This window comes from Aythya ferina (assembly GCF_964211825.1).
Source record: "Aythya ferina genome assembly, chromosome: 13".
Taxonomy (NCBI): domain Eukaryota; kingdom Metazoa; phylum Chordata; class Aves; order Anseriformes; family Anatidae; genus Aythya; species Aythya ferina.
Window position 1 is genome coordinate 9,818,275 of NC_140311.1, and position 12,424 is coordinate 9,830,698.

The following is a 12,424-nucleotide window of genomic DNA, read 5'->3' on the forward strand; positions in this document are numbered from 1 at the left end:
AAAGAGTTATGTGGGAGGTCAGGTATTTCTCAGAGATAATCAACGAGTTGAGGTCCTGATCCCTTGGAGAGTAACTTCAACCAAAACCTCTCTCTCTCCTTTTACCCCAATTTATTTTTCTAAAGCGACTTTCTCCAAAAGGCATTTCAGTTCTTTTGTTGGTCCCAGAGATCTCTGTCTAACAGAAACAGGCTTTTCCCTTTTAGGAGCTGCTAGTGCAAATGCTAAATCTTTGCTTATTCCTGAAAGCTGCTTTACGCTTAACCTTTCTGTTGTCATATTGTGGCTGGTTGGATGTAAGGTTGACCATGTTTTTCTTACATCTTTAGCAGCTTTTTTTTCTCTACAAAGTGTGAATAGCAGAATATATATACATATATGTATTACAAATACTACAGCCTGCTTTCTGTCAACTTTTTCTCCCCTGTCCCACTCTTTCTTAAGTTCCAATATTGCAAATGAATGTGCTGAACTGGTAAGAGGTTTGCATCTAGTTATGAAATAAGAATGGTCTCCTTGCTAAGCTAATGAGGGGACGTGGTCTTCTCAACAGATTGGGACACGTGTGAGATTGTACAGGTGGGGAGGTTGTCTGGTTCCCTTTTATTGTCAGCTTAATGTGCAGTCTTGTCTTCTGACTGGTTAGATGAAGATGAGGATGATTATGATGCCGACTGTGAAGATATCGATTCCAAGCTGATGCCACCGCCACCACCACCTCCAGTACCTGGAAAGAAAGAAGATGAAAAGGATGCAGCTTCCACTGGTGAGTGAGGACTTTCTTCTTCCCTCTGGCAATGTGAATGTCTGAAGGAAGCAAACGTTGCTGTGTAGCAGTTCATTCTGTGGCAAGGACCCATCTGTCTTCAAAATTCTGTCTGCAGACTGCGTCTGAAGGTGGGTCTTTGTCCTGTTACACAGTGTTATAGGACTGTCTGAGATGAGCTCATGTATAAAATACGGGGTAAGGTATTATATTTCTAATGACTGTTAAAATACTGATTTTTCACAATCAAATTGCTTTTTTTTTTTATCTCATCCTATCAGTTGTGGCTGGGAAATTCACCTGGAACGCTTAGGATAAAATGAAAGGTTATACCAGAATGGTACTCGTAACACCTACAGAGGCTTGATTTTTGCATAACTTGGTATAAAAAGTAGATGTGGCATTATGGGCTTGTACTAGGGGACAGGGAGGAAACCTGTTTGTTTATGAGGTGCTTGTTCTATTGTAGTATCTGAAGATGGAGACGGTATCATTTTGCCCTCCATCATTGCTCCTTCCTCTGCTGCCTCCGACAAGGTGGATTTCAGCAGCAGCTCTGATTCTGAGTCAGAGATGGGACCTCAAGAAGCCAGGCAGGCAGAATCCAAGGAAGGCAAACTCACACTTCCTCTTGCAGGAATCATGCAGCGAGATGCTACCAAACTGTTGCCAAGTGTTACAGAGCTCTTCCCGGAATTTCGGCCAGGCAAGGTATTGTAAAAAAATATATGAAAGTGACAGCAATTCTTATCATATGAGTCCTCTAAGAATAAATCGTATAGTATTAAGGGTATGTAGTAGGAAATTGCTTAGATGGTCTTGCTCATCTTGATAGTTTGTGTTTCAGTTTCTGTTTCTGTGTCATGCTGTTTCCAGATTGCTTAACATGTAATGCTTTTCCTGACATCTCAAAGAGCCTCTTTAAAAGTGTCAAATAAATCAGGGTGTGAAATAATGTTTGCTGCTCTCTAAGACCACAGTTCAGACCTGTTTGTGAAAAATGTTTTTCTGCTTTCTGGCATTTCTGCCAAATCTGTGCCTCCCTTCATGCTGTTCTGAACTTGTGGACTTCTTGAAAAAAATTTGCAAAGTCTGTATCCTTTACTTAATTCTCCCTCAAAACCTCTCTGAGTATGGAACAGAGATGAGAACAATATCAAGTTGGTTGAAAGAATGATTTTAACTCTTTGCTTTTAACTCTCAACTCTTTGCAAAATCTAAGCTCTTTCCTTTTATTACTAAGCAAATTTATTCCTATGCTTTTAAAAATGCTCTCAAATAGCAAATGTAGTTGTTGTATTTCAATAATTATTTCTGAAACTTTTAAAGCTGTCAAGAGGAGAAGAAAAGTTGGAAGGAGAGTAAAGACAAGCTTATGATTGCCAAACAGATGGTTGTCAGCTGGGATAACTTGGATTTATGCATGCCTCCATTGTAGTCTTTGTATAAGACAAGCAACTTACATATTTAAATATCATGTTTTAATGAGTTAGATAACTAACCTCTGTCTATTAGAAATCCATGTGAATCTTGAACAAAGAAGTTAGACCTTATCTTCCTCTGAAGCTCTTCATGCTGTCTTAGCTTTAGCATATTTGGTGTTTTCTGTTACCTTTTTTTTTAAATCATTTATTTGTATATTAATTTATTTGGTGCTCAGCATGTAATGTCGGGGGCTGATTCAATGTTGAACATGCCCGGTTGGTGCAGAAATCAGTGCGAGCTGGCAGTGTTGCAAAATTTTCGTAATTAATTCTTGATCACTACTAGGACCAGCAAAGCTTGAAATCCTATACATTTGTCTGTGAAGATTGGTTGATGTGTGAGAAGGTGTGTGTTGATGTATCACCGTTTTTCTTGATGAAACCACTTAAAATAGCGTGTGGACAGAAGCACACTTTGTTTCATTAAACTGTTAGCAGCTTACCTGTCTCTGAGATGTTAGCCCTTGGCTCTTTGAAACTGGCCAGAGGGTAAAGAAGTAATCTGGGGGAGTCTTGGAAAGACAGATAACAAAGATGTGGGCAGAGATGGACAGAATGGTCATATAATTAATAGGATGTGTTTTTACAAACCTTTGGTTCTAATTCCCATTTCCTAAATCTGTCAGTTAATTTGCTAATGATGTTTTCCCTCTTTACAAGAGTGCTCTGAAGAAAAAAATTAATGGTGCTTAAAGCCCAGCAGTCATAATCATAGAAGGGAAAAAAAAAGTTTTTCATTATCATTGGTGCGGTTTATGGAGGTTCCTGTATGCATACAGGGAAGCTGCATTGTGATGGAAATAAAAATAAATGCATTTTTTCTGGAGTATCTGTTTGTATCTGGTTGCTTAAGAAACCTCTGCTTTATATAACTGCCTTGTAGCTTTACCTGTTTTGCTTATCGTTTTATCATGTCGTCTTCAATCTCCATATGTCTTTCTGAAGGTTGTGATTGTTCAAGATGAAAATCAGAATTTCCAGGTGGTACCGTACCACATGTCCAATATGTAAAGGCAATCATCACTGTGTTAACATTCCTTTGTGTCTGGAATTACCTTCATTTTCAAAAGTAATTGTTCTTAATGTCAAACAGATGGATCAGAAACTTATTTTCAAGTATGACAATGAGATTGTTGTTTGCAGTAGGAGCTGGAATTGTAGAACAGGCCAAGCCTCTGAATTTGAGTGCTTTCCTTCATTATTGGTTTTTCAGGTGGGGAAAAGAAAGACAAGCATTCCACACTGTTGTGTTGTTTGTGTTGTTTTTTTTCTCCTCTGACCCCCTTCTGTTTTTTTCCTATTCTAGGTGCTGCGTTTCCTCCGTCTCTTTGGCCCTGGAAAGAATGTTCCATCGGTGTGGCGTAGTGCCCGAAGGAAGCGCAAGAAGAAGCATCGGGAGTTGGCACAAGAAGTGCAGATACAGGAGGGTGAAGTTGTAGTTGAGAGTGGAATGGAAGGAAAATCTCCCTGGGAATATGAGTTTGCTGCTCCTCCCCCTCCTGAGCAGTGCCTTTCAGATGATGAGGTGGGATATCTGAGACTTAGGGAGGGTCGCCAGCTAGCACTGGGGGTAGTAGTGGATTGGACAGCAACTTCTAGTGTAAAGAGCTTTTCCTCCAAAATAAAACTGGAGGACAGGGTTGGCTTGTATTCCAGCTATGCAGAAGCTCCTCTCCAGATACTAGTCAGTGACTTCAGGTGATTGCTTCTTACTGAGAAGGCCGCGTCCATGGTAAAGGATCAATAGGAGAGCTTATCCTCTTTGTATCGAGAAGAAATCTGTGTTCTTGGAAGTCTAATTGCAGAACGTTCTTAAGGCAGCTAGTAAGTATGGAAAAGCACCTCTTAGAAATACTTTGCTCCGCTGAGAATGAGCTGGGAAACTTGGAAGGATAAACCTGTAACTGATACTTGGATAGACCATCAGTGTAACTGCTCCCTCCTTTGCTGTGCTTCAGATTACCATGATGGCACCTGTGGAATCCAAATTTTCCCAGTCAACTGGTGATACAGACAAAGTGACAGATACGAAGCCTAAAGTGGCAGAATGGCGCTATGGCCCCGCGCAGCTCTGGTATGACATGCTGGGAATCCCCGAGGACGGCAGCGGATTTGATTATGGTTTCAAGCTGAAAGAGAAGACAGAGCAGGAGGTTAAAGGACAGGCAGATGAGAGGGTAAGAGGGGAACTGTGAGGGAAGGAGGGGAGATGTGTGTGGCTCTGAGGATTTCTGATGTCAGAGCTTGGTGATGGGCTGGTGGATGGCTGTGCAGCATACAAAATGAGACTTCTATTTTTTCTCCTTTAGATTGAAAATATAAGGGCAATACAGGTCTTGAAGTATTCTTTTCTTGCAGGATGGAGAGCTGATGGATGAGAAGGATGATCTGTTAGCTGATGAGCACTTCCTTATGGTGACACAGCTCCAGTGGGAGGATGATGTTATCTGGAATGGAGAAGATGTCAAACACAAAGGAACTAAAACACAGCGAGCAAGTCTGGCAGGCTGGCTGCCATCAAGCATGACTAGAAATGCCACTGCATACAATGCCCAACAAGGTAAACAATGATCTGATACGAACTGTAACTGAGCTGTCTCATTGCATGCTTTCCTCTCGAGTACAGAATATAATTCTATCAGGAATCATTTTTGACAAAAGCACAGCTCTGCTCAGAATTCTGAGTCTCTCTTTCTTAAAACAGAGTAGGTCCCTACTGTTAAAGAAAATACCAACGCTGGCTTTTTTCTCTCCATTTGGAATACAACTCTTAAGTTCTGATTTAAGGCAATGCGACACCCCTCTAACGCTCTGATTCAAGCTAATGTTACTTTTGTTTTCCTCTTCTCTAGGGTTGAACCGCAGTGGCTCTTTGCTCAATCCACCTATTCCACTAGCACAGAAACCAAGCGTAGCAGGAGTTCTAGGTATAGCAAAGGGCAAAGAGAAGCAGGCCCCCGAGCAACAAGGTAATGAAGATGTTCATCTTCACCCTGTGAATAGGTGCATGTAACATACTTCTCTGTAGAGCTGTTTCATGTAATAGTGGGGTACGTTTTTGGTAACAAGCTGTAGATAAAATGGGTTGCATGTTTGCTCTAAAACTTTGTAGAGGCCCTTCTATTTCATTCTTAGACATTTTGTGTTTCAGTGGAGCAAAATCTCTAAATATTGTAGTGTCTAAAACTATGACTTACGATTGTTGCAGTTTCCCTGGATGAAGACAAGCCCTGGTACTCCATTTTCCCAATTGATAATGAAGAGTTAGTGTATGGCCGTTGGGAAGATAATATCATCTGGGATGATCAGGCAATGGAAACCTATTTGGATCCCCCTGTCTTGACACTTGATCCAAATGATGAAAACATAATTCTAGGTATGTCTATGGCATCCAGAAATTTGACTCATATGGGAAAATGCAAGGGGGAGGAATGTGGGAGGAGGATAGTCACCCCAGAAACTGAACAAAAAGGCTAACAGGCCTTGACCAAGCTCCAGTTTAGTATGAAGTTGTGGTGCTGAAAACGCTAGGAAGAGCGCCCTACAGTGTGTTTGCTTGTCTTTTAGAAATTCCTGATGAAAAGGAAGAAATGACTTTGAACTCTCCATCCAAGGAGAACAAGAAAGAATCTTCTTTAAAGAAGAGTCGAATCCTGTTGGGAAAAACTGGTGTCATCAAGGAAGAACCACAGCAGGTAGCATAAGCTTTAGCATTTTGCAGGTTGGGAATGACCTGGAAGGAGTGTGTTTCTTTGTTTTGGGGTTGTTCTGTTTTTTTTTTTTGTGGTTTTGTGTGTTTGTTTGTTTGTTTTTAAACTCTCTCTCTCTCTCTGTTTAATATTGAATTAGAACATGTCTCAGCCAGAGGTGAAGGATCCCTGGAACCTCTCCAACGATGAATTTTACTACCCCAAACAGCAGGGGCTTCGAGGAACTTTTGGAGGCAACATCATACAGGTAGTCACAGTATTACTGGATATAGAGTGAGAGGGGGAACGTCTTGGTAAGGAAGTTTCTAGCTGAAAGTGGGATTGAGGATTTGTAGAAAAAATAGAACTTAGATTACAGCAGGTCAGTTCAGTATTCATGTGAGATACTTTTTAATGTTAATCAAAATTTTTAGAAAGGAGTTTGAACTAACTTTTCTGGACTGCCCCATCAAAGTGAGGTATATATGCTGTATCTTGCTTTAACATACTTGTCTTACTTCTGTTTAGTGTTTCTTTCTGCACTATTCTTTCTGAAGCCTTTGTGGGAGGGAGAGAAGTGATGCAAATAGTCAAGAAGTGAAGCTGTGCTTCTTCTAGTGTGTTTTCTAATCTGGGTATTATAAAAATAATTCAGATAATGATGAATTTCAGCTACTGCTTACTAGCTTTTGGTGAAGAGGTCATGATATTTTCTTCCTTAATTGTGGTATTCAGGGAGGCTGTTCTGTAATGGAAAAAATGTATGTAATCCCAGATGTGCTTTTTTGCCACTGGTACAGATAATGGTTTGCAATCATCTCGCTGAGTATCCTTTAAAACAAAAGTAAAATAGTCTCTGCCCTGAAAGAAAAGATTGAATATATGGGCCTAAGCACTTCTTGTCAAAGGGTAACGTGATTTCAAGTGAATTTGAGTGCACTAGTATTAGTACTATTGCTACCCGCAGACCTACAAATATTGCTAGGTTCTGTTATAAAGGTCAACAGGATTAGAAGGTGACCTTGGTTTTGCGATGATACGTGTCATTCTTAATACCTAATTTGTTCCTGTGCCAGCACTCTATCCCAGCAGTGGAACTTCGCCAGCCGTTCTTTCCCACCCATATGGGTCCTATGAAGCTCCGACAATTTCATCGGCCTCCCCTGAAGAAATACTCTTTTGGTGCCCTGTCCCAGCCAGGACCCCACGCTGTGCAACCTCTGCTGAAGCATATAAAAAAGAAAGCTAAGGTACGATTATTGCTCTTTGTATGGGATGTCTGCTGTGGCTCCGTTTTCATGGCAGATCTAGTGAATTTGCTGTTTCCCTAATGTTGTGTTTTCACTGGCACAGATGAGAGAGCAGGAGCGTCAGGCTTCTGGCGGGGGTGAAATGTTCTTCATGCGCACACCACAGGACCTAACTGGCAAGGACGGAGATCTTATCCTTGCTGAATACAGTGAGGAAAACGCCCCTTTAATGATGCAGGTTGGCATGGCAACAAAGATTAAAAATTACTACAAAAGGGTAAGTATGTAAGTTTTGCTGTTGGACACAGGTTTTCTTCTGCTTCTTACTGAGCACTAAATGCACTTTCACTGCGTGTTGCAGAAACCTGGCAAAGATCCGGGAGCTCCAGACTGTAAATATGGAGAGACTGTTTATTGTCACACTTCCCCATTCCTGGGTTCTCTGCATCCAGGCCAGCTACTGCAGGTGAGAAATACAGGCATGCCAGATTGAATTTCATTTCCTGTTTTAAGTCTCCTTGTTTACAAATAATAATGCAGTTCTTCATTTTTATTTTTTGTCTCTGTGTTGTATGGTTTTCAAAATTTTATAGGAATGATAGGAGTTGCAAGAAATGAATCTTTCCTGTTTTTCTCAGTAGTGGCATTAGAAATGCTGCTGTTAGAGAGGCCTTAATAGAAGGCCAAAACTGTTTGAATGTTGGGGAGCTCAGTTAAGTCAGTCAGCGAGGGGACAGAAAAACATGGATTTATCATGGTCGAGGATGTGTAAGCAATACCTTGTGTGTTCTTTCTGAGAACTGCACTGTTAATTTTCTGCTTTATGCCAGTTGGATACTAATCAGGTGAGAATTCTGCTATCACGAGCCTTTCTGTGTTGTTGAAATGCATACAGTTGAGATGGGGAGACGAGTTAAAAATGTTTTAAGGACCACATCGTTACAAAATCCATGATAAATGTGAAAATAAATCAATTCCAGTTAATGCTAGCTGCTATTGCTGCAGGAATAATTCTGTCCACATTGTACCACAGGAAAAAAAAGAAGTGAAAGTTGGTGGTAGAGATTCATCACAGAACTGACAATGTTAATTGTTCAAGCCTAAGAGGACTTCATTGTGGATAAGCCAGGACTTCTTGAAGTCTCAGTCTGGTGCCTCCTTGGTGCCTGTTAAAGCTTTCTTACCTTTAAAGGCAGAAATCTGCTGCTCTCTGCTTTTCTGGTTAGGTTCTTACAACCTTGGTTTCTGAGCATACTCTTCAGTTTTGCTTCTATTGCCTTCTCATTTTCCCAGGTTGTAAGTGTATCTTGGAATATATTCCATGGTTATAGCATTCTTCTGCATGTGTGTTCTTTCTGTCCTTTTTAAAAGGTCAGTCCAAAGAGCCCTTCAAACTCTTTCTGCATTTGTTCTAGGTTTTATTATGCTTTCTTGCTTCATCTTTGGTTATTTGTTGAATAAGCAAGGAATGTTCTGACTGCACGTCTCTGTATTTTGTGTTATAAATGATGGTGTGTGTATCATTAGAGTGATTGTGTTTGGTTTTGAGATCTTTTTCATAGACTGTGTTAAAGAAAATTTGATCAAAACCCGACTTCCAAACTTTGATTTATTTCTCTTGTTAGGCATTTGAAAACAACCTTTTCCGGGCCCCTATCTATCTACATAAGATGCCTGAAACAGATTTCCTGATTATCCGGACACGGCAAGGCTATTATGTTCGAGAGCTAGTGGATATTTTTGTAGTTGGCCAGGAGTGCCCACTTTATGAAGTACCTGGTCCAAACTCTAAACGAGCTAACACCCATATCAGAGATTTTCTGCAGGTATGTGACAGGGACAGTTTGGGGGCTCTGGGGGTGTCTTTGAAGAAAGCCCATAGTGTAAGCCTTACTTGGACAGCCTTTGTTTCAGAAACTCAGCCCGCTATGGCTGTTTTGTTTTTTTTTTCTGAGGTGAGAGATGTTAACCATGCAGAGAATGTTCATTGTCTTTTAACTAACAATTTATAGCATAATTCTTCTGTTTATGTCTGTTAAATATGTGATAGAGGCCTTTTATTAGCCAAGATAAAAGCTGATAAAATTATATCAAAGTATAGGGAACTGAAGAAATTAGAATAAACTTTGAAATTGTTGTGCTGTATAAAGTGACAATTACATGGATTTTACTAAGAGGAGATTATGAGAGATTGTTGTGGTACTATCGGCACAGAATTAAAATTGCTTTGTCAGCCTTTGTTAAAGCAGTTAACAAAAGAAGTTAAGCTTTGAGACTGTTGGTGACCATTCAAATAAGTATCCCCAAATTTAGATGTTGAAAAAAAAAATCTAGTCATTTAGAGTTAATTGAATTAAAAATTACAACACAAGAGGTATTCTCAGAGCTGGAAGAACCCTGCCATTCTCAGAGTTCAAGTTTCTGTGCCAAAGCAAGAACATTCCTAATGGGATAATATTTCAAGACAAATATGTGGTTTGGAAAACTGTACTAGGTAAACTTATAGGAAACAATGGGTTTTAAGTGGAAATTCTGAAGTAGTCTCTGTAGAAATAGCACTGGCTTTGCAGCTTTATTGTCTTCTTTCTTCAGACTTACGTTTTGTTTTGTAGGTTTTTATTTATCGCCTCTTTTGGAAAAGTAGAGACCGTCCTCGGAGAATTCGCATGGAGGATATCAAGAAAGCCTTTCCCTCACACTCGGAGAGTAGCATCCGAAAGCGGCTAAAGCTTTGTGCTGATTTCAAACGCACAGGTATTTCAAGATTTCATGTGGATGTTGCTAATTGCTTCCCAGCCAAGCCATTCTTTGCTGATCTTGGAGTTTCAGACAAAGCAGGAGGAGGCAACATGTCATGATAAACCATTTATGAAAATACCTATTTGAAGATCTAAAATGTAATCTGATTTTTTTTTTTGTTCCAGTTTATAAGAGTGCACTTTTGGCACAAGTATGCTTGATAGTAAGAAATGAATACAGCTTGGACAGTTTTTGTAACCCCTTGGGTAATGATGTGTGCACTGAATGAACGTGAATGTATGAGAGTTTGGGGTAACAGCTGCTGAGCTAGGGGGAGTGTTGATTTGGACAAATGCAGAACAAATAAACCCAGCACTTTTTTTGGTTTAAGTGTCACAGATTTGTAATACTTGTTCCTTTTGCCAGCATCACAACAAGATAACAAGTCTTGAAATACAGTAAGGATTATGATGGCATTTAACACTTACAGCAAACTATTCTGTTTGATCTCTGCATCTTTTCAGGGATGGACTCAAACTGGTGGGTTTTAAAGCCAGATTTCAGATTGCCAACAGAGGAAGAGATCAGAGCAATGGTATCCCCAGAGCAGTGCTGTGCTTATTACAGCATGATCGCAGCTGAGCAGCGCTTGAAGGTAAACATTCCTTGTAGGCTATAAGGCAAGTTACTGACAAGTAGTTCTGTGAAGGATGCTGCTAGGAAACACCTACCTAAAGCTAATTTTTGCTATGCAGTGGGCAAATTAGGCCCCAGCCGACTGTGCAACTTGCTGAATTTTCTGCTGCGTAAAAAGGAAGTTCTCAGTGAGCCATTGTGGTTTTATGCCTATAATTTAGATGTTGTGTTAGCTATGCTTAAAGGTAGGAAAAAGAAGTTGGGAGCACGGGCTTATTTTTCTATCTCTACAGCAGAAAGTAAACAATGTATGATGGGATTGGGAAAAAAATGTGTTTGTTTTTTGAAGTAAAGTATAATTAATTTCTTTCTCCAGTAACCTTTTTAAGACTTCGGGTTCTCTTTTTTTTCTAATATTTTTCTGTAGGATGCAGGTTATGGGGAGAAATCCTTCTTTGCACCAGAAGAAGAGAATGAAGAGGATTTCCAAATGAAGATCGATGATGAGGTCAGAACAATATAATAGGCATATGTGCTCATACATTAGTCTGCATGGCAGTAGAGAAATGAGGTATTTAAAGAACTAATTTCATGTAGGGTTTGGTATATCAAATGGTCGTGCAGCTCTCCTGGGAACTCATATTTGCGTAAGTTCACCTTTGCTTGGGTATCCTTCTTGCCATATCCTTTTAGGAGTAGGCTTTTTGCCTTAAATGCCTGTTAGGAATTATCTAGCACTTTGGTTCTCCATAAGGGCAGCTGAAGGATGAAGACATGATGAATTCATTCTCCTTATGTCAGTTGAAAACTTCTTAGTATGACTTGAGAAATCCAAGATAAAAAACTTAGGAATTATGCTTGGTGGTAGGATTGTGAGAGCATGTCTCTCTTCTTGCTGGCAGGTGCGCACAGCCCCGTGGAACACCACACGAGCCTTCATTGCTGCTATGAAGGGCAAGTGTCTTCTGGAAGTGACTGGTGTAGCAGATCCTACTGGCTGTGGGGAAGGATTTTCTTATGTGAAGATTCCAAACAAACCAACGCAGCAGAAGGTATCGTTCTCAAGCTTGGGTTGGACAAGAAGCAGTAAGTGAGAAGTCGTGCAAGATAAATATGGGGTATTGGGAAGAGAAAATATCTGAAAACGATCTTAGGAAAGATTATTATGTGAAGACATTCATAGGCTGTACCTTTCTCTGAACAGGATGACAAGGAACCCCAGCCAGTGAAAAAGACAGTGACTGGGACAGATGCTGATCTGCGTCGGCTTTCACTGAAGAACGCTAAACAGCTGCTGCGTAAATTTGGAGTGCCTGAAGAGGAGGTGAGCACGACCCAGTAGTAAATAAATATGGGGTTCTCTTCATTGCTGGATTCAGCAGTAGATGGTGGAATGGACATATACTTTTCTGCTCACGTGGAAAGGAGTTGAAATCCACAGTCAGTTACCTCAGATGCATGCCTCTAAGGCCATTTCTGTTGTGTCTTCCTCTTTACAGATAAAGAAGCTGTCCCGGTGGGAAGTGATTGATGTGGTACGCACAATGTCTACGGAGCAGGCTCGTTCAGGGGAAGGTCCTATGAGCAAATTTGCACGTGGATCCCGGTTTTCTGTAGCAGAACATCAAGAGAGATACAAAGAGGAGTGTCAGCGCATTTTTGATTTGCAAAATAAGTAAGTTCTTATCTGATGCTTACAGCCTTGAACCCCACCCTGTCCCCACCTTAGAAGTCCAGAACTATGGATGCCTGGGGCTCTCTGATATGTAGTCGTATAGATGTTGATTCATCTGGTTGGGTTCACAAAATACAGAGAAAGAGGGCTTTGGTTGTTACTGTTAACGTAAGAGTTAGCTGTAA

At 40.5% G+C, this 12,424-nt stretch overlaps 1 protein-coding gene and 1 long non-coding RNA gene across 11 annotated transcripts in view; one reads left to right on the forward strand and one right to left on the reverse strand.

The window, feature by feature from the left end:
* Positions 1 to 12,424, forward strand: part of TAF1 (TATA-box binding protein associated factor 1) — a 29,790-nt gene that overhangs the window by 1,362 nt on the left and 16,004 nt on the right. For 7 of the 10 annotated variants that reach the window (XR_014697557.1, XR_014697558.1, XR_014697559.1 and 4 more), the window contains exons 4-22: positions 647 to 766; positions 1,236 to 1,477; positions 3,557 to 3,775; positions 4,209 to 4,427; positions 4,609 to 4,810; positions 5,103 to 5,219; positions 5,459 to 5,626; positions 5,818 to 5,945; positions 6,100 to 6,207; positions 7,016 to 7,189; positions 7,293 to 7,466; positions 7,551 to 7,655; positions 8,815 to 9,015; positions 9,802 to 9,943; positions 10,453 to 10,583; positions 10,992 to 11,072; positions 11,467 to 11,616; positions 11,769 to 11,888; positions 12,064 to 12,239. Coding sequence is in view for 6 of the 10 variants with exons in the window: in XM_084534515.1 (XP_084390641.1) it covers positions 647 to 766; positions 1,236 to 1,477; positions 3,557 to 3,775; positions 4,209 to 4,427; positions 4,609 to 4,810; positions 5,103 to 5,219; positions 5,459 to 5,626; positions 5,818 to 5,945; positions 6,100 to 6,207; positions 7,016 to 7,189; positions 7,293 to 7,466; positions 7,551 to 7,655; positions 8,815 to 9,015; positions 9,802 to 9,943; positions 10,453 to 10,583; positions 10,992 to 11,072; positions 11,467 to 11,616; positions 11,769 to 11,888; positions 12,064 to 12,239 (2,977 nt within the window). In the remaining 4 variants the exon portion in view is untranslated. The other 3 variants (XM_084534511.1, XM_084534513.1, XM_084534514.1) reach the window with 2 other exon arrangements.
* LOC311443903 lies at positions 9,667 to 12,223 on the reverse strand. Its single transcript, XR_014697562.1, has 2 exons — positions 11,755 to 12,223; positions 9,667 to 11,630 (listed from the first exon to the last, which is right to left on the reverse strand). It is a non-coding gene; the product is annotated as an uncharacterized lncRNA (long non-coding RNA).